Below are 21443 nucleotides of genomic sequence, written 5' to 3' on the forward strand. Positions count from 1 at the left end.
CAGTACTGCACTGTACAACAGCTGGCCATTTATTACAGTTTATTATTTCCATATGGACAAAGCCAAATCATATGGTGGGCTTGGATTCATATTTTCTGCTACAATGACAGAACCGGGATTAAGACAACCATACAATATAAATTACAAAACCATCATCACATTCTCCTGATGGGATTATGGTGGAATTCGTTAACTGGAGAACTAGCCTGGAGCAAAAGAAATAAAGAAGAAAAAGCCCACGAACTCAAAAACTTTACATTTGTTCCTCCTCCCACAAGGAAAAGTTCATGGAATACCCCTTTTCATAGTCATTCTTACATTTTAAGGTTTCAGAGCACGAAAATAAGGTGGGTTAAGAGATCTCTCCAACAGCCAAGATCAGAACAATTCATGGGAGACCCCAGTATCCAAACATGAGCAAACTACTGCTTCTACTAAAAGACATTTTCATATTTCCAATAGTAGAAATGCATATTAAGTAAAGTTAGGACGCAAGTTTCATGAAACCCCTAGAAAAAGTTATTATTTAACTTCATAAACTGCATACTATTTGGCTTTGTAATTGATTAAAAGCAAAGCAATACTGCCTTGTGTCTGCATCAATACAAGCTGCTGCTGATGTATTTACAAATCCAGAAATCACTGAAAAACTTATCTGCCTTCTATGAACAGAAATAAAGAAATTCAAAAATCAGCTGATGAATCGGGTTTTAGTCTGGATTCAAAATTATCACTCCATTAATGCAGCAAATGTTAACTCCCACTTTGCATAATTCTGTAGTAGTCTCACATATCCTGACAAGGAAATCTCTGCTTTGCTGCATGATGCAGGCCACTACAGGTACAACACCAAACAAATGCAAACAAGGAGGTGGAGGGAGCTTAAAACCAACTTTTTTTACTTAAAAGATCAGAATTCCTCTTCCTCCTCTTCTTAACCTCTGACAATGTAAAATAACAAATATTAGTAAGGACTGGTTTTTTTTTCCCCAATCCATAAAGCATTTCTCATACACCTTCCCTTAATTTTAATTTTTTTAACATCCAACACCACACATGCAGGGCTAGTTAATCCACCTCATCCAATAAATAGTAAGGCACTGAACAACAGTTATAAGGACTGAATCCAGGGGAGGCCATGGAGATACACCAAGGGTTGCTGGAGCACCTCTGCTCTGAAGACAGGCTGGGAGAGCTGGGGGTGTTCAGCCTGGAGTAGAGAAGGCAGAACCTCAGAGAGGAGACCTCAGAGTCCCTTCCAGTGCCTAAAGGGGCTCCAAGAGCTGGAGAGGGACTTTGGACAAGGGCTTGAAATGACACGACTTCAAACTAACAGAGGACAGGGCTAGATGGAATACTGGGAAGAAATTCTTGGCTGTGAGGCTGGTGAGGCCCTGGCACAGGTTGCCCAGAGAAGCTGAGGCTGCCCCACATTTGGAAGGATGGGGCCCCAAGGCCAGGCTGGATAGGGCTTGGAGCAACCTGATCTAGAGGGGGTTTCCCTGCCCATGACAGGAGGGTGGAGTTGGATGATCTTTAAGGTCTGTTGCAGTCCAAACCACTCTATGATTCCCTGTAACTTGTTACAGTAGGATTCACACAAGTACTTCTTAACATCAAAATCAATTTTAAAAAGAGAAAAATGTAGGGAGAAGCTGCTTTGCTCATAAGAATTAAAAGGGCAGGAAAACAAGAGCAGACAGAGGTAACCATGTGCTGTCTTGATTCTCCTAAAAAACTGTTAAAATTTCAATTGTTGCTATTACAAGTCACCCATCTCCACACTACATTTCCAATGCAATAATTTTCAAAAGCAGCATTTTATTTAACATTTTAAAGATCAGATTGTTTCTTCAGGATATTACATCCTGTTTTAATTGGAGTGAAGAGATGTCCAAGACTTGTGTTCACATAGAAGACCATGTATTCTCCACAGAACTTTGAATAAATCATTAAAAATGTTCCACTGATAAAATATTAATTCTGATTTCTATACCAATATTTAGCTCCTATGCACAGCTTTGTTTTCCCAAGTGCTGCTCTCATATTTGTCACTAGCAACACTTACTCCACAGAAACAACATATAGGAGACAAGATGCATCACATTTTATGAACAGTTCAAGGCAGAAGAATTTAAAGAATTATCTGTACAGAGAAACCTCAAGAAATAGGATAATACATTTACTTTAAGGCCAACTTCTCTACATAAAACCAGCTAATCATACCAGTGGGTATTTTCTATTATACCTATATCCCAACATCACAGAAAACCATAAGTTAAAATAAGCTGCATTTAAAACAGTGGTTCTCAGAGCAAAAGGTAAGATTTATTCTTAAAAAACTTGCATTGGCTTTCTAAGTGTTTAAAGACTAAATTTCCTTAAAAGACTAATACCAACAAAACCACAGCATTAGCTGTAGATGAGGCATGACAAACTGAAGTTAAATTGTAACAAAATAGGCATAATTATTTTACACTCTAAGATGAGAAAAAATAATATTCAGCTGCTCCAGTTTCTACCTGTATTTCCTTCTCTGCAATGGTCAGAACTTACACTGGAAGGTGAGTGAACCAGCAGTGAACAGCTCCAATCTGAGCATCTCTACTCCACTGCCAACCAAACAGCTCCCAAACAGGAAGGATTCATTTCATCAGCTGGATTGCTAGACTTAAATTCATGACCTAAAATCATGTTAGACAACAGAAAAGATTACTGCCTTCCTAAATTCCACAGCAAAATGTTCATTCATCAAATCTACCAGTAGAGATATATAATTTGTTAACTAACTAAAATACAAACCTGCAAAAGTTCAGTTACTTTCCTATAAAGTCTATAAGAGGTACTAGGACTACTGAAGTTTTTCAATCAAGTTTGCTTTGAAAGAGACCATTTAGTTATCTTTCTATTCATTGCAGGTTGCACTCAAAGATCAAAATTAGGAGGTTTGCCACTCTATGCCTGCTCTTAAGAAAAACCAATGATATCCTGCATTTATGTGCAAAAAACAACTGTCCACTTCCTGCCCTAATTCTTGCAGCAGTATTTAATAACTAATAGCATACAAGCATATACATTTACTTCCAGCCAGAAACCACAGAGTACCTGGGCACAATTATCTTTTTTTTTTTTTTGTGGGGAGTGCAGAATGACTCCAATTCTACCCTCACCTGTTCATTATTTCTCACATTGTTTCCCCAGCCATATTCTTGTTCTAAGTGGAAGCAGTCTAACAGGCAGGATATGTTATTAAAGCTCAAAATAGCTGCCACTTTAGTACATATTGTGCATAATATTCAAGTCTATGCCAAAATCTGCTGTATTTTGGACTTCCCTTAGTCCCCACTGCAGGCAACTGGTTCTCGATGTTGAAGCAGTACCTGTACCTACACAATAGGCGGACTCAACCCACTATTACATTGTGCAAAGATCTTGCAATATTAAGGCAGTCAAAATCAATTTTGAAGTATTTTCAGCTATATGAGGAGTTTCTCTTGATAGCATCAAGAACTTCTAAAAAAAAAACATCTGCTCCACAAATGTGAAAACCTACAGAGAAAAATAGAAACAAAACTATTGTTTCAATCAAATTTGAAGAGCTGGTCACAAGCCAAGCATTTGCATAAGGTTTTCAGAGAACGTCAAACACTGAAATACTAAGAATGTCAAACAGAAATATTAAATTTTAGAAGTTTTAATAAAATGACATAGTTAATTGTTTTACAAGAGTCTGGGTGACTTTGTCAGAGTATAACAGAACACTGGCAGAGATTCAGATTACTAAGCACTGCAATAAAGAAAATGGTGTTGTTATAATGCCTGTTGCTATATAAACAACTATGGGGAATCAGTGAAATAAGGCCTGCTGCTATATAAACAGTTGTGTGTGTTTATATCTTTTGGGAGCAATTATAAAATTTTTTGCTTGCCTTTGTTTTACTGAATCTGTCTAGTTCTAGCTCTGAACGCCTAAGTGGGTTTACTGAAAAACCCTTAAGCTACAACATTAGTGAAACATGTTGTGGTATCAATAGTTCTTTAGATAATGTACCTCCAAACTAAGCATCTAAAAATAATTTTCATTTTTTATACTTAAAAAGACTACCAGCAAGCATCAATTACAGTTTGGAAGTAAACACAACAAAAGGGTTTTTAAAACTTTTTTAAGAGTCTTGAGGTAGTAGGAGCTGAAAAAAGAAAAATAACCACTGTGATTATAACAAGTCTTGAAGTTCTCAATCTTGCTTCCAGAAGGAGCAAATAGAGGACTGCTACAGTAGTGACAGCCCTCATCCAAGCAAGAGAAGTGCTCAAATATAACAGCTCTCTCAATAGTTATTATGATTTATCTTTATATGCCTGTGTATGTCTCCCAGTTGCACCTGAAAAGCAGATGTTTACTTTGCAACACATTCAGGAGTACTAAACAAACAAGAAAGCAAGTTACATCCACATCCTTGAAGATCCTTGTCCTTCATTAATCCATTGAACATACTCTTTCAAGTACCTCAAGCCAACCCAGCGTGCCTAAAGCCTTCACTAAAACCATCTTAAAAGACTCCCACCAGAATTTTAATTTAGCAATAGCAAATAAGGCGCACAAAAAGCAACCAAAGCAGTAAGAGGAGATAACTGCATTTTATGCTATACCATTGAAGGATACTTATAACCAGTTATTTCTAGAGCATGCTTAGTCTGAACTAACCTGATTTGTCCCACATTTACAAGGGAGGTGCTGATGTCAATAAGATAATTTCCTGTTATCACAAAATCCTAGAATGGTTTGGGTTGGAAAGGACTTTTAAGCTCATCCAGTCCTAACCCCGCCACCATGGGCCTAGATACCTTCCACTAGACCAGACTCCTCCAAGACCTGTCCAGCCTGGCCTTGAATACTTCCAGGGGTGGGGCAGCCACAGCTTCTGTGGACAACCTGTGCCAGGGCCTCACCACTCTCACAGCCAAGAGTTTCTGCCCAATATTCCATCTAAACCTGCCCTCTGGCAGTGGGAAGCCATTCTCCCTTGTCCTGTCATTCCAGTCCCTCTCCTGGTCTCTTGGGGCCCCTTTTAGGCACTAGAAGGGGCTTTAAGGTCCCCTGGAGCATTCTGTTCTCCATGCTGAACCCCCAACTCTCCTGACTGTCTCCAGAGCAAAGGGGCTCCAGCCCTTGGATCATCTCCATAGCCTCCACTGGACTCGCTCTAACAGGTCAATGTCCTTCTGATGTTGACAGCCCGTCACTTTCTCACTTTGACCTGTAACAGAGATAACTAACGCTGGAGTGGACACAGTCCCTGGACCAAGACAGTCACTAGTACAATTCAGAAACATTCATCTCTACATTAGAGCAAAATGTCCTCACAGAGCTCTCTGGCTGATTCAGTTCTCACAAACTGCATCAAATTGAGACGGAAACGTTTTCTCACCACTGGTTCTTCCTGCCCCAAGAACAGCCTGTCTCCTTTCCTCTCCTGTCAGCCTGAAGAATTTTAAATCACTTCCATGTGAAGGGCAGGGGAAATTCATGCATGAAATCTACATACAGGAATGGTTCAGAATGATCAGGAAAACTATATTCTCATCTGATAACAGACCTAATTCCCTTTTAGCTTCTTTGATTTGTCCCAGAATTACATTAAGCTGCTTCTTCCTCTTGCATCCATCAAAACATAAAGTCTGATCTTTATTCAAAGACAGCAGCAGCCTGAATTCTAAACGCACAGCAACTTACACTATTCTACGAAATGTTTATGAAGCAGTTTTCTTCTTATTTTTAAAACTTCAGCAATATTTCATACTGGATTTCGGTTTCACAGCGATAGTGTTTATTGGAGATAGACCTCAAGAAAATAAGGAAATAGGAGTATGTGTTTGAGTACATGTAGAACACACTGTGGAACTAAACATTTAGATAAGTCAAAAAGCTGCATTTCCTCAAGAACTCTCTCACTGCTATATATGAAACTCTTCTTGAGAGTAAACACAACACCCCTCCAGAGAGGTCTCAAACATTAGCCTTCATGGTTTCAGTCTGGTGTCCATTAAGGGGAACCATTGTCAAAGACAGGCTGGGAGAAATAGCCACTCGTATAAGTAAAGCATTCCTGTAAAACTTAGCAGTTACTGGGCTTGTTACAAAAACCAACATATATGGGCCCCCATGCCCATAAAGGTACACCTCATATGCCATGACTGTTTCATAAAAGAATATTTTAAAAGGCAATTTAGAAGATAGAGCAGTTCCAAGCATCCAAAAAGCCTCCCCCACTCCTCTGTGAAGCACTCAAATAACTAAAACCATGCTTACTGCAGTCTTGGTGCATTTATAGCTTGATGAGATGAAACTATAGAGCACATAACCTTTACAGATTCAGGTCAGAGCTTCTCAAAAGGGTTCAGTATCACTAATTGATGTTCACTGGATTATAGGAAATGGGTACACTTATTTCCAGTGACTTCATTCATCCTGAGCTTTTGTATTAAAAATCATTACATCAGGCACAGAACAAGAGGTCAGACATGCAAAAGTCAAAGGGGGAAAGATAAGTAACATTCTGTGCCTCCATCTTAAAAATTACATTTTCTCTGTGTGTTTAGCTCCCCAAATGTAATCTGCATACCTGAAGTTTGTTTTTTACCTATATATGAACCTACAAATACCAGAAGGACAATATTTTCAGGGAATACACAGGTATGTACAGAGAACTCTCCTACCCTGTCCTGGATAGAAATCAGAGAAAATGTATGGTTAGGGTTACAGGGCTACACACTCCTCTTCCATTTCTCTGTTACTTCCACATTTCAATAAATCCTCTCCAAAACCAGGTAATTTTCACATATGACATCAGTCCAGCTCTACCCTCTACCTTAAGATATTACAGGAAAGGAACCCGCAGAATTATTTCAGTGAGCAAACAATGAGCTCCATTAGATATTGTAAAATCTTTCAGCTATTTGCTCTTTCATGTTGTGTTGAGAAAGCCCTTGTTTTAAAATGGGTGAAATTGAGCTTCTGGCCATTCATTCATCCAGGTTTGTGAACCCTGCTCTTTCAGGTGAAAAGGCTTTTGCTTCAAGAAAGCTTTACTCAAAGAGCAAGTGATTCAGCCCATGACACAGAGCTTAAATGGAAGAAGAATTTGGGGATTCTCTGCTCCCAGCCACATCTTGCATTTCAGCTGAACTGCTTTCCAGGTATCTATTACATTACTGTCAGTAAACAAAAGAGACTGACTTCTAAAAAAAGATTAGATTGTGAATCAAATGGGAAGCCCGCTCATTTGAGGAGTACAGAATGAACAGTTTAACCTATGAAAGACTTGCTTCCTATCAGGATAACACCAGCATTCAGTGAACTCCACTTGTCAGTAAAACACACCAACACAGGAAATGGTTTCCCATATGATGGATGGTATTTCAAACTTAAAAGCTGAGGTCAGAAAGCATTAAACCAAGGACAGCTCAGCACTGGTCTTCCTGAAAACATCAGCTTATACATGCTAAAATGAAGCAGAGCTTGGTTTTTTCCTAATTACATAATATTAACTTCACAAATATTCAAATGAATTACACACAAGGCCAGCAAAGAGAGCTGCACTAACCCCTTCAGTATTTCCAGTCTCTTGAAAACCAAAATACTTTAAAGCTCTGGATTTCCAAACATTCTGGACTGACCAAAAAGTGAATGGAATGAGCCCATACATATGAGACCCTTTGATTCCATTTGCTGGAGAACAACTTGCTCCAAACTTCAACCCCAGTATATAAAAAACCTGAAAGGCATTTATAGATGATTAAGTAGCTGACATACCAAAAGCGTTCAAAATAGGTTTTGTGCCCTGATGTGCCAAATCTTAAGCACAGAAGTATGAGACCAACCCTAACCCAAGGAGGACAGAACATATATATTAAATTATATAACAGAAGAAGACAGAATATGGGGGGGAAACCTGAAAATAACAGAAGGTCAGGGAAAAAAAAAATCTAAACCCCACAAGTCACAGATTGTTACTTGCTTGCAAATAAAGAGATAAGAAGATTTTTTTATGCATTAAAGCAAGTGAAGTTTTAAGAAATTAGGTGCATTTTACCATAATTTCTCTTTCCCATTAAGAAATGGGCCACATGGCAGAAAGAGAGAAGGCTCCGAAGGAAGAAACAGGCTTACCAAGCAGGACCTGGAATTCCACAGATGTGAACACTTTATATTTGAATGTCCAGCTTTGCCTCCAGTGCACACACCCAACTTGTTAGGAAAAACTATACACTGCAGCTTTTTCCTACACTGATACATCGTGCCAGGGCTTGATAACAGATTTCCCACCTCCCTATCTCTTTCAATTTTGTAACATGGAACGTATATACACTACAAAGCAGCTGAACCTGGCAGACAACATGTGTTTATGTCAAATTAACTATATCAGGAATTTATTTGCCCTTTGATTACTCAATTTTGGTTCTATTTTAGAAACATACTAATTTTTTTAGGAACCTTTTTAGTCTGAAGAGCTAATGCACAGAGATGATTACAGCTACACAGTACAAGCTATGTAATACACAGAAAATGCCTGCAAGGCTGGTCCCACAAAATCATTTTGGAGGACTGACTGACTCTAAGCACAGCTGTGATGCCACCTCTCCTACTCACAGAAAACTGGAACAGTTTGGGTTAGAAAAGACTTTTAAGCTCATCCAGTCCTACCCCGCCCCTCCCCGCCATGGGCCTTGTCCCAGATTACAAGGCAAGATGTATTCTATTTGCCATCTGTATGCAGCTGTCTTCTGTTCAGTGGGCAGTTTTCCTTATCTCTTCCACAACCAATCCTCTCTCAGGAGAGACATCTGCTGATAAGAGGCTACTGAATGTCACTGCATGACTGATAAAATTACAGCATCCCATTGTGAGATGCTCTGCCCAGAGGGAGGATCCAAGCATTCCTACCCGGATATAATCTTGAGGTTCTGGAAAACCAGCACGGCTTCTCCCCTGGATTTCCCAAAAGAACAGCTGCCTCTTCCAGTAGATTTTCAGAGGAAGACTACACCCTTTCTACAGGATCCCTGCTCCAACAGAACCACACCTGACATTCCAGGAGGACTGCAGCCACAATTCCAATTGGACTGCTACCAACACCCTGACCAACAGGGTGTCAGGCTGTATTCTGACTCTGTCAGTGTGCATTGTTTATTTTATCCTTTTATTTTCTTCCCTAATAAACAACTGCTATTCCTGCTTCCATATTTTTGCCTGAAAGCCCCTTAATTTAAAATTTACAGCAATTCAGAAGGAGAGGGTTTACATTTTCCATTTCAGGAGAGGCTCCTGCCTTCTTTAGCAGACACCTGTCTTTCCAAACCAAAACAGGCCTAAATACCTTCCACTAGACCAGACTGCTCCAAGACCTGTCCAGCCTGGCCTCAAAGACTTCCAGGGGTGGGGCAGCCACAGCATCTGGGCAACCTGTGCCAGGGCCTCACCACTCTCAAAGCCAAGGATTTCGGCCCGATATCCCATCTAGCCACACCCTCTGGCAGTGGGAAGCCATTCTCCCTTGTTCTGTAACTCCAGGCTCTTCTCCAAAGTCCCTCTTCAGCTGTCTTGGAGCCCCTTCAGGCACTGGATGGGGCTCTGAGGTCTTCCTCAAGCTGTCTCTTCTCCAGTCTGAAAAAACCAAGCTCTCCCAGCCTGTCCATATATGAGAAGTGCTTCATCCCTCCAGTCACTCAACCACACTGGTCATCCCACCACAGCTGCAGGAGCCTCCAGCACTGCCTGGGCTTAGGCTGCAAGTGCTGGGATCTGTACGAGTTGAACAACCAAGATCTGCTCCTTCACAGAGCAAGTTAATGTTGGCCTTTGCCTACAGACAAGGATAGGCAGGCTTTCAGCTGAATGAAAGCCAGGACTTCAGTTACAGCTAATCCAGTCTCATTTCAACCTATTTTTTTCTTGGCATGGGTGATAGGAAAGGAAAAAAGAAAGCCTTTCCAAAAAGTTTGCAAAAAACATATATAAATTCCCCAATTCTAAATGATCTGGCTAAGTATCAGCTCACTGTTACCCCAGGAAAGTTTCAGGAATGAAACCTCTCCTAAGAGCTTTTGGCTCTACACAGCTGGAGAAGGTACTTTGTGGTGTTTCAGGTGCAGTTCCTTCCTCTGAATGTTGAAATGAAAGCCTGGCACTTCACAAGACAAGGACTAGACTCTGGCTTCAACCTATGCTCTTTGAAGAACACTTTTCTGTATGTAGCTAAATTGACCTAGGATTTAGATAGTGCATTCCTTCTGAAATGTATGTTTTATGATCTTAGTTTAGGGGCCTCATAAAAGATGTAGTGTGCAAGTCACAGTATCCTGCACTCAAAGGGTCATATCCACTGCATATACACCACTACCTACAGAATTCTTAAAAGACTGCTCCTTAGTGTTTATTGCCAAAACAAATTTCTAGGCCAAACATTTCTGCTGTTCAACTTCCCATGGAAAAGTTTTTAGTTTCTATTATAAAGCTGATTTTCTCTAATGTTTGATAGTCTAACAGAACCAGAAACTGAACCTCTTGTCTCATTTCATGTTTAACAGCTGAGTTTCAGTTCAGCCATTTACATATGGCACTAGCACATAAGCATTCAACTTTAATTTTATGCAGCAATTAGGAAGATGGCACTTTAATTACACCTACAATATAACAAGAATTTTGGTTTTCCTCTATGGTTCTATGAATGTTACTTATGCATTAGACAGGCAACTCCCCCACAAAGCAGCATTCCCAGGAAAGCAGCATTGGCCGCTCAGCTTCTCAAGCACATTACACAAAGCACGTAAATGCCATCTGCCACCATGTGGACACGGTGGCCATGGACACACAAGAGGAGGGCTAGACATTAGTTACTTACCTGGATCTGTACTCTGTTGATGAGAAAAACAATCTTGGGGGAGCTGACAAGAAAGTGATTTTTTTTTTTTTTCATATCAAATAGCAAAGTTCATGTGTTGCTAATGACTGTCAGATGAAAGCAGAACTATTCTTTGGCCAGGGCTGAGCAAGTGATGCCAATGTGAATAGGAGTATCAGTCTAACACAACACAATTATGGTCTGACAAAACAAATGAGGATGAGAAAAGAAGCCTTCTCTGTGAAACAATCCTGAGCACGGCATTCAGGCTGAACAGAAGAAAAAATAACCTTATTTCATACAGTGTAACAAATTCCACAGGTTTCACTAAACTTGGAAGTGATGCCTGGAAGATGATGCTCTATCTAACGCCATATGCAGAGAGACTCTGCTAACAAATACCAACTATGAACTTTTTATATGGGTAGACAGGGATAGGAAAAGGGGAAGATATTTAAACTAAGATGGCAGATTTAGATTAGATACTAGAAATAAATTCTTAGAAGGTGGTGAGGCCCTGGCATAGGGTGCCCAGAGAAGCTGTGGCTGCCCCATCCCTGGAAGTGTTCAAGGCCAGGTTGGACAGGGCTTGGAGAAACTTGGTCTAGGGTTGGTGTAAGGAGGATGTTGGTCTAGGGAAGGTGTCCCTACCCATAAAAAAGATGGCCTTCAAGTTCCCATCCGACTCAAACTGCTGTATGATTCTATGAACTGAGGTAAAACTAGACACATTCACTCTTTGGGTTGGCTGTAGGAAAACACAGAGTTGTAAAATGCTCCAAATTATTTGACACCTGGTTTTACAAGTCTGGTTTCCAAGAGCCATTAATTTAGACAAGACATTAATTTAGACCACCACTCCTGAGGCCATGTCAAATAAAACCAGATGGAGATAGTGACCAAGGTCACAGCAAAAGAATAAAAGAGGTCTCACAACAGTCACACAGATGCCCTCTGGTTCTGTGGTAAACCTGAGATAAGACTTAGAGTAAGAAATCCAGCAGATTAAGAGGCAAATTAATTTTAAGTCCTTCAGTGGCTGACTGAAACAGCAAAATCATTTGACATGTAGAATGTAAATAACTTCACCGCCCCATGCAAGAAAATAGCTGCAGTAAACTCCCTTCTTACTGGTACCTAAAGAAACCAGTTTTACAGCTCTATTGAAATTATGTCCTCTACAAGCAATCTAGGAACTGGACAAGAAATAATGCCTGTCAAGCATCATGCAAGAGACAACCTCTTGAATACCTAAAGAAATTAGAACTTTGATGAACAAGATGGACATGCTCTCCTCAATGGCTACACATCATAAATGCATGCAATAGACATAACGACCAATACAGGACGGAAATAATTTAATATAGAATCATAGAATTGTTTGGGTTGGAAGGGACCTTCAAGCTCATCCCATTCCAACCTCCTGCCATGGACAGGGACACCTTCCACTAGACCAGGCTGCTCCAAGCCCCATCCAACCTGGCCTTGGCCACCTCCAGGGATTGAGCAGCCACAGCTTCTTTGAGCAACCTGTCCCAGGACCTCACCATCCTCAACTTTCTGGGCATACAATTTTGGGCAAGTTATTCTCCCACAGTAACACTGTGTGTGCTCACTAGGGACTCACTCACCTGAGGGAGGATGGTCACTAAATTAAGATCAACTCATCATATGTAATGAAGGACCTACACTGAAGTCAGGCTGAAGCAATTAAGGCTCTGGGAACAAAGGAAAGAGACAGCAAAGCAGACAGTAAAGCAGCAATAAAGATGCTTTCTTTTTACAGGCCTGCAACTCAAAACTGAAAGCCACTGCTCTCTCAATAACCCCTACTTCAAAGTTTAAAAATTAATTAAATTATTGAGATGAAAAAAACCTAGAGCAGCAAGACCACTGCTCAAGCACTTGTGAGAGGTCAGTTCCACAAGGCCATGTCTCTGCCCCAGCAGAACTGGGTGACATCCACATTTTATGTTCAGAACAAAGAACATACTCAGAACTCTGAGAGATGCCACTTTGACCCTCTTCTGTGTTCACTTATCACCCACAAAAAACCTCACCAAGCTTCAGGGATTTCCTAATATTTATCCACCATAACAAGAGGTTTTAATGGTGTAATCTCAATTACTGTGCTGTGAATACCAGGACAAGAGTTCACTTCTTTCTCCTACTAAAGCTTCAGCTTCCTCAGATACTCCATACACACCACTAACTTAAGAGCTACAGAGTTTATGGGGCTAGTACTTGCTGAATGCTCTCCCAATGTCTAATGCTTTGGAGAGCTGTGCAATTCACCCCCATTTTTAGTAACTCTATTGTATTTCACCTTTGATAATTATAGTGAATTTTTTTTAAGTGTTATTAGACGTGACTAATATATCTTTGAAAAAAACCCTGCGTTTCTATGCTAGAGAGTCAAACAGCTGAACTCTTAAATGGAAATTTACAGCCTTAGATAATGTTATCCAACTCAAAAAGCTCCTTTGTGAACTTTGAGGGATGCAATTTTACAAACAGAAAATATGGGTATTGAAACAATTCGTGCTCATATACAGATGGAAGTTATTATGAACTCTCGGAATTAACACACATTGTTTCAACTTTGGAATGTAACAGCAAAGCAAGTTTCTCCAAAAAAAACTCTACCAAGCCAGCACTAAGCTGCTTCTAATTCCAGCTGAATTCTCCTGAGTGCAAGATGTGGTTTCCAGTATTATTATCCTGCTGTTTTACAAAACAGTACCCCTTTATCTCTAGAAGAGCTTTTAAGTCAGTAATTTTATTTAATATCAATCCCATCTCACTTCTTCCACACTCACATTTCTCCTTGCTGCCAGAATTCTAGGTAATTGTAAAAGGAAAAAAAAATTGTGAAATCAGGGAAGCTTATACAAATAATTTCAAAGTATTTCTTTAAGTTGATTGAATTTTTCTGGGCTCTTTGTTTGTCACAGTGCTCAAAACTTGCATGAATGATTCAAGTGAGGTGATAAAGATCCAGGTTCCTGTTTTCATGCTCCAGTGAAGTCACCACTATTCTTCCCAGGCACCTCCAACCTTCCCACACCACAGAAGGAATTAAGCAACTGATTTACATTTATTCCTGACAAAGAGGACTGGTTCTCTGAATTAAGGTAAACACCTTTGGGTGATGGTCTGTAGATAAGAGAGAGGCAGCTGCTAAGTCTCTGTCCAAATTTAATTTTTCACACGTTCACAAGAACTAAGCATATCTGGAGACTTCTCTGAAAGCAGCCATAAGGTCTGCTAAAAGCCATGCAAATTCAACAGTTTCAGCATCCCAAGAAACATACCAGAACCCAGACAATCCTGGGTTTTTAGGTCAAGTCAGTCCCAGAGCACAGAGGTTTTGTGGTGCATTTCTGCACTTTATTTACCTGCTTTGCTTTCACAGTGGAATTTCCCTTTGGCAGAACTATATAAAGCAGCAGTATTTGACCAAGGACATCAAAACAAAGGTGACTACAACAGTTTATGTGGACATTGTAACACTTTCATGATTAAATAAGTAGTAGAAGCACCCCCAGAAATTCCAATTTACTTTTATCATGTTTTTATATCCAACAGCATACAATCTCAAGCATTAACACGTGAACCACTAGTGTTCTACTAACCACTTCGAAGTTTGGCCACTGACTAGCTTGCACCAGCACCAGTGACCCCAAGTAGAGCTGGAAACTCTTTTTATACCAAAACATACTTAAAGTCTTCATTTACTTTTCTAAGTTTAAACATATGCCAGTGATTTCAGAAACCAACTGCAAGGAATTGGAAGGCAACATGGGTGAGTGACCGTGTGTTCAACCACCCAGAGTTCTTTGGAAACAGAACAAGAAAAATCCGAATGAGAGGTTTCAGTAGGTCCAAGAGTGGTAATAACTCAGAGGGGACAAGTCAAAGAGATAAACAGGAAAACAAGTGAAGTGGTGACAGTTTCTATTAAAAAATACCACAGGCACAAGTGTCAAGTAACCCAAATTGGACAAACAGGAAAGACAACCACCCTGGGCTCAATGAAGAATTCATCATTTCGATTAAAAAAATGACAGAGCTTCTTGCTTGCATCACATAACTAAATGGCAAACTCCAGAATAAGGTAAAGACAAAGAAGGGCCGAAAGGCAAAGCAAGCAGCATCACGACTCACAAGTTACAGAATGAACTAGTAAACAGAGATTAAGGAAAGCATTGTTTTGATAGTAATGAAGAGAGAGATCTAGCAAAGCATTTGAGGGAAAGACTAATTCCTTTTTCTCACTAATCTCCCCTCTGGAGGTCAAGTGTGAACAGCTGGCTGCCATTAGTAATACCACCAACAAGGAGGTATAGTCTAAGATACATTAACAGCCTGGCTAAGCCAATTTCCAAGATTAGTAGGGCTCGATTAACTTTGTCTTAAGATATTTTAGATTTTAAGTAATTTCAGAGGTTATTGTCCAAAATACACTAAGCATGGGCAAGTCTGCAAAGTGGTAAATGCAATCCAAGCTCAAAAAACAAACAACACAGAAAGACTCTGAAACTTTTACTTCAATTTGGGATAAGGAATGGCAAAAAAGTGATGGAAGAGAAAACTGGAAAAACAAACAAGACTAGTAGAAACTATGCATTAAAAGGTCAGATTTTTCAAGAATAAAACTGTAAGACTAATATAATTTCAAACAGGTTAGGAACAGAAATGTCATATTTCTCTTGGAATTTAAATCTCTTGGCATTTTCTGCTATAATATACTCACAAGCATGGTAGGGAAATGGGACATTGATGAAGTACAAGTGAATATAGAGAAGGTACTCTTTGGGCGTAATAAAGAATGGTTCATGACTACAACTGAAGTGCTGGCAAAATGGGACTCCACCTGGAATAACAGAACCCCAGTTCTATCCAATATTTTAATTAGGTAATCTGGATAGGGCATAGGCTCAGATGCAGCCAGCATAAAGCTGAGACTGAGTTCTCTGGTTTTGTTTTTTTTTGCCACCAAAGCAGAAACATGATTAAGAACAAGAAAGTTCATCTTTAACAATACATTCAAGATACAGCATACAAAATGTGAATTAAACAAATCACCTGCTGTGACAGCTACAGCTGGTCTGAAGCTGCACAGTTAAAATTGGCTGTAATAGACCCCAACTTGACCAGTCTAGCTCATTAAAGAGTGGAAGCAAACAAGTCTCTGGGAAGACAATGTTGGATTTGAACTCAGAGGAGGCCAGCCAACCCCACATTCAATCCTGAATGCAGACAGCTAGTTGGCCAGTGAGCTGGGTGGTGTTGAGATCTCAACCACTCAGGTGTTCAAGCATGGGAAATTTGAATTCCCTGTAAAAGGGGGTGTCCATCAATAAACATTGGCTGTTGTCACTTGAACTCAGTGCGCTCAGTCGTGCCTGTCTCCATAACTGCAACAAACATAACAACCTGCACAAATTCACAATGGACTGTTGTGTTGCTGTTGGTTGCACAGAATCATAAGATTTACTCTGCTAGGCTTTTAAGAGTACAAACCTATTAGAACCAATGAACTGGAAATAAAAGGGCAAGACTTGGGAAGCATATCTCCCATCCTACTCAATGTTTTGAAAGCAACAGTTCCTCACTGTATCCAGCTTTTGGCATTGCATTTCAAGAAAAATGTAGATTCAGATGGAGAATCTGAGACAAGAGAAGTGTTGAAAAGCAGTTTTTCAATGCATAAAAGTTTGCAAAGAGGAAGAGACTTAAATGGATCAGATTATTATAATATATAAACAAAGGCAAGACAGCTTTCAAATCAATGTCAGAAATTAGCTGTCTTTAGTGGCCAAGAGAGTCAAGCACTGGAACTAAGCAGTACTTATATCACAGGTGGGTTTTTCTTTACAGAACATCACCAGGGACAGCATAAAAGCAGCTGACCCTGTCCTAGGACTACATACCAATTGAAACAGTCAGACCTCTTTAAGACCAGCTTTCTGAACATTCTCTGAATTCCATACCAAATGTGTTAGCTGCAGGTATTACTGCAGCCATCTCAAATACAACTTTGCAAAGTCTCTTGCATTTTTCAGAATAAAGGATGTTTTCTTAAAACACATTAAAAAGAACGAAGTAAGGTTGATTACAGAACTTTTTAAATAAAAGTCACACATTTGTGATATTTCATATTTTACATGTATTGTGTTTTCTTGTAAGGGTAGAGTACTAGCTGAAGTAATAATACAGCAAAATTAAAGACACATGAGCAAGAATTACACAAACAGATCTTCAAGTGTGACAGAATAAAAAAAATGAGAATATTTACAGTTTTCAAAACAGTGTGAAGTCTATAGACTCGTAAAATGTACTATTTGAAAAGGAAAAAAAATCATTATTATCTGGCAAGTCCTTCTCTAAGCACCACAGAAGGAAATCTCAAGCACAAAGCTGAAGATAAGTGAAAATTATGTTTTCAAGGATATTTTTCTTAGTTCACAGGTTTTCACCACAGAGAGCAGCATTACAGGACAGCACATGCACATTCACATCATACTGACACGAAGCAGAGAATACATATAAATAATAATAAAAAATAATCTCAAGTGTACTAACCTGTGCTATATTTTTGTTGAGAAGATAAACTCCATATTCAAACTGAAGCTTCTCCCCTCCTTTTGCATATAAAGGAAATCTGATGGGAAAAAAAAGGGGGGGGGAAAGTATTTAAGGTGAAATTATTCAGATGCTTAAGTAACTTCAAAAGATTCCTTTTCTGAGAAGGTAAAAATTTTAAAAGCTTCCCTTGCTGACTTCTCCCAGGAACCCCTCCATAGGATGTATTCAGGAAACCCAGAACAACATTCAGAATAGAAGTGATTCCTTTCAACAAACATCACACATGCACCCAAGTCTTGAGTCACAGCATCATAGATCACTACAGCCCTTGCAAACATTTTATTACTGATCGTTATTTTTTCTACATAATAAATATTGCTTACCATTTAAAATGCCCAAATGTATCAAATAGCTTGTAAGAACATAGCATGGCACTGCTGCATGAGACAAGAGAACTAAAACATTAGTCCCTTACATACTGAAAATTTTTGACAGTTTCTGCACTAAAGAATATAGTTTTATACATCTGCTTAAAGAATCTCTGCTTAAGTGAAGCAGTTCTCACACAGCTTTAACAGCTGCACACTGTACTTCTAAGAATTGCCTTTTGCCTCCTCCTCAGCACCAGAGGTTATTAGGTCATCATGGTCAATTCAGCAATCTTAGAACAAGCTAAATTTTATTTTTATGGGAACTACAGCATGAATCAAGTTTTTACCTTTTCACAAACCATGTCCTGCAGCTCCTAATCGAGATGCTGAAGGAATTACCCACATAAGCCCCACCCTACAGCAGAAACTGAGGTCTCTCTCAAATATAAGATAACAAATACAGGAGATCAATATCTACTAGAAACAACACACATTCTGGAGAGGTGATTAGGCAAAGTGAATTTTATCATCCATCAGCCCCATAAGAGAGTACACTTGTAATTTTAAGAATTATATAGTATCATTAAAGCTAAACGTTAACAAGTCATGATTACAGCAGATCAAATATTGAAATCTCTGTGAATACTATATATTTAGCTAACCTTGCTTAATAGATCTATAAATCGAACTAGTTCCCCATGCAAGGAAATGAAACCTTCCTAAATGCTACAAAAATTCTGCAACACATTATTCTAAGTGCAAAATACAAAGCAAGAAGAATTCATTTCAATATCTCCAATTACACTACCCAAACAGAACAAGGGTTAGATTTAAGGAATAACTTTACAATTAACAGTCCAAAACTAACCAATATTTTTTTACAATAAAAGCACCATTAGGAATACAAACCATTTTCCCTAGAAGGCAGCATTTCATGAAGTCACTGGTAACAGGAACCATGCATTCTATTATTAGACTCAGAGCGCTCGGATCCATGCAGTATAGAAAGAGGGTAAAAACTGGTATATGGTGCTCACTGACATCTCCCACAGAGATTCTTTTAAAAGGGAAAATCAGGCTTTTCTGCTTATCATGTTGATCCTGCTTCTTTGCCAGTATTCAGATTTCTGTCCTCTCCCTTCCACTAATTAATCTTGAAAGGCTTTAAACCACGTACATCCTCAGGTCAGCTTTCACAACATAATCACTTAAAGTCTTGAAAACTCCACTGGATGTCTCTGCATATACACATTTATGAGACTCAACAGAAAAATATTACTAGGTTTTATGCCTCTCTCTTTTTGTTTTATCTTGCTTGCCCATTAAGCCTGATCACAAGCAATACACTAAAGGGAGAGGAACCCAAACATTTTATATAGTGCTTCAGTGAGTATAACTGAACCCAACTTGAACTGCTGCCTCCCTGTGTGAAATTCTTCTTGCCCACTCCATAGAAAAGCATTGACTGTAAGATTAATCTCTCCTTTTGGCATGCTGCAAAGCTGAGTCTGCTGTGTAAGGATTTAGTTATATAAAATACTTTTCAAAAACACTATTTCAGTGTTTTTATAATCACAAAATGCATAATAAAATTCGAAATGGCATCCGCCTACCTATTCTACTCCAAAGTGCACCTTCCTTCTTTCCATTCTTGCTGATATATTTGGGGGAAAAAAAATCACTAAGCTCCTTTAAAGCAAAACACAGATACTTATTCTGAGATAAAAAATTTGAATAAGTGTGATATGTTTAGTGGAAAGAAACAAAAACCACAAGCTACAGGTACCCTTTCTATAATCAATAGAAAAGATTATCTGAGAGAAGTTATCAAGTGTTAGAAATTTGTTCTCAGTTCAGAACAGAGCTCAGAAGGTGAGCTCTGGTCCTCCTCAGAGTAGTACTTACACACTCTAGGAAACCATGCATCTGCCATGTGAACAGTCAGGAATTATGAACAAAACAGCTTCTGCTCAGTGAGGGTCAACATGTGCCTTTGTAAAAATATGCTGTCATTTACATACAGCTACGGAATATGACATTTCAATAGCATGTAGACTTCTTAAAATACAGTGCTAACACACCCTGAGTTTACAGAAGATGACCTATTTCTGTATACAGAGACAGGCAACGCAGCAATGGTAGTTTTAATAGTGATTTGTAAAGAAGATCCTGGTTTAGAGGAGATTAACCTGATGCAAGAAAAAACCCACCATGTTTAGTAACTTGTAACAGGTTTACTCCATTTGGAGCTGTTTCTGTATCTGGTATTCCCACTGCTTTCAAGACATGTCAGCAAAGGTAGGAGCCTGTACTGGGGAAAAGCAACAAGAACTAGGAGTGATTAAGGGAATAATCAGCCAGCAGGCATGCGTAAAGGTGGCTTTAGGATCTAAGAAAATTGTGCCAAAGATGCGAAAATTAAACAAGCCCCACTCTGAATTAAGAAGGTGGAGAACTCTGGATAAGAGTGATCCAAACTGTACACTACTGATTTGAACCAGATGGTCAATATGTACTTTGAACGTCTAAGGTAACATAAAGAAGATTCTTAATCTTAAAAGCTTACATTTGTTTTGGGAGTCTCATGCTTTGCTTATTTAATCCTATAGGATGTGACCAACACTAAGTTTTTACTAATTTTTTTTTAGTCATGTTCTGTTTTATAGGGCTCACTGGGATACAAGTCAGATGACCAGTGTTACCCAGCTGCATCATAATACATATCTACAATTAACCACAAAACACTTGCAGGACATTTTTAGGCACATAGCTCATATCCCCTTCCATGGCATATCAATTTGGACAAAACCTGTGTTTTTCTATGGTGATGCCACCTTTCTCCCGTGGTGAACCAACACTATTATGTTCAAGACCCAAGCATTCCCAGACCCACAAGAAGCTGTTTTGATTGTCATTTCTCACAGATGACAAAAAATTTAAGTAAAATAAACCCAAAATAATAGAACCAGATAAAAGACACTTTTAATCATCTCTGAATAACCTCCTTTTAGCAGAGCTTAAAATAGAGATGACAATTCATATACCCTAACCTTACCTCTCTCATTCTCACCCACTTGACCTCTCTCCCATCTCTCCTGCTTAGAGGGTACCCAAGAATAAGCCCCTCCTCTCTACCTGCAATCTTAATTTCAGCAAGTCATTATCCACCACTTTATTTCAATCCATTCCCTATTAATTCCTGCCACACTTCCTAAGCAGACATCAGCTGCTGGATAAAGAACTCTTCAGCTTAAAATTTGTTTTTCTATCAAAGTCACTTAATATTCAAATATTTAAACCTATGGAGGATCTGCTGATATGCAATGAATAAGGAAACAAGTGTGAGCAGGTCAAGGCTCAATAGAATTGTGAAAAAGAAAAAGCAAGGCAGAGGTTATGTGCTTGGTTCACAGTTACCCTGATGGTGTACCATCAAGTCAGACTTTTAAATAAAAAACAGGGCTGAAAGTCTACCTGTAATCCATACTGAAACTACAAAACTAGCACATTACCATCAACAATGGAATTAAGTTTTGAGTTCAAGGACCTCACAACACTTCACAAATGCTAACTGTTTGAA

General features: G+C 39.1%; 1 protein-coding gene across 3 annotated transcripts in view; it reads right to left on the reverse strand.

Annotated features, from left to right (window-relative positions):
• Nucleotides 1-21443, reverse strand: part of UVRAG (UV radiation resistance associated) — a 92813-nt gene that overhangs the window by 13519 nt on the left and 57851 nt on the right. For all 3 annotated transcript variants that reach the window (XM_041422440.1, XM_041422439.1, XM_041422438.1), the window contains one exon: nucleotides 17490-17568. In XM_041422440.1, coding sequence (XP_041278374.1) covers nucleotides 17490-17568 — 79 coding nt within the window. The remainder of the gene's footprint in view (nucleotides 1-17489; nucleotides 17569-21443) is intronic.

The sequence above is a fragment of the Onychostruthus taczanowskii genome, unplaced genomic scaffold (assembly GCF_017590055.1).
Source record: "Onychostruthus taczanowskii isolate IOZ18803 unplaced genomic scaffold, ASM1759005v1 scaffold73, whole genome shotgun sequence".
Taxonomy (NCBI): domain Eukaryota; kingdom Metazoa; phylum Chordata; class Aves; order Passeriformes; family Passeridae; genus Onychostruthus; species Onychostruthus taczanowskii.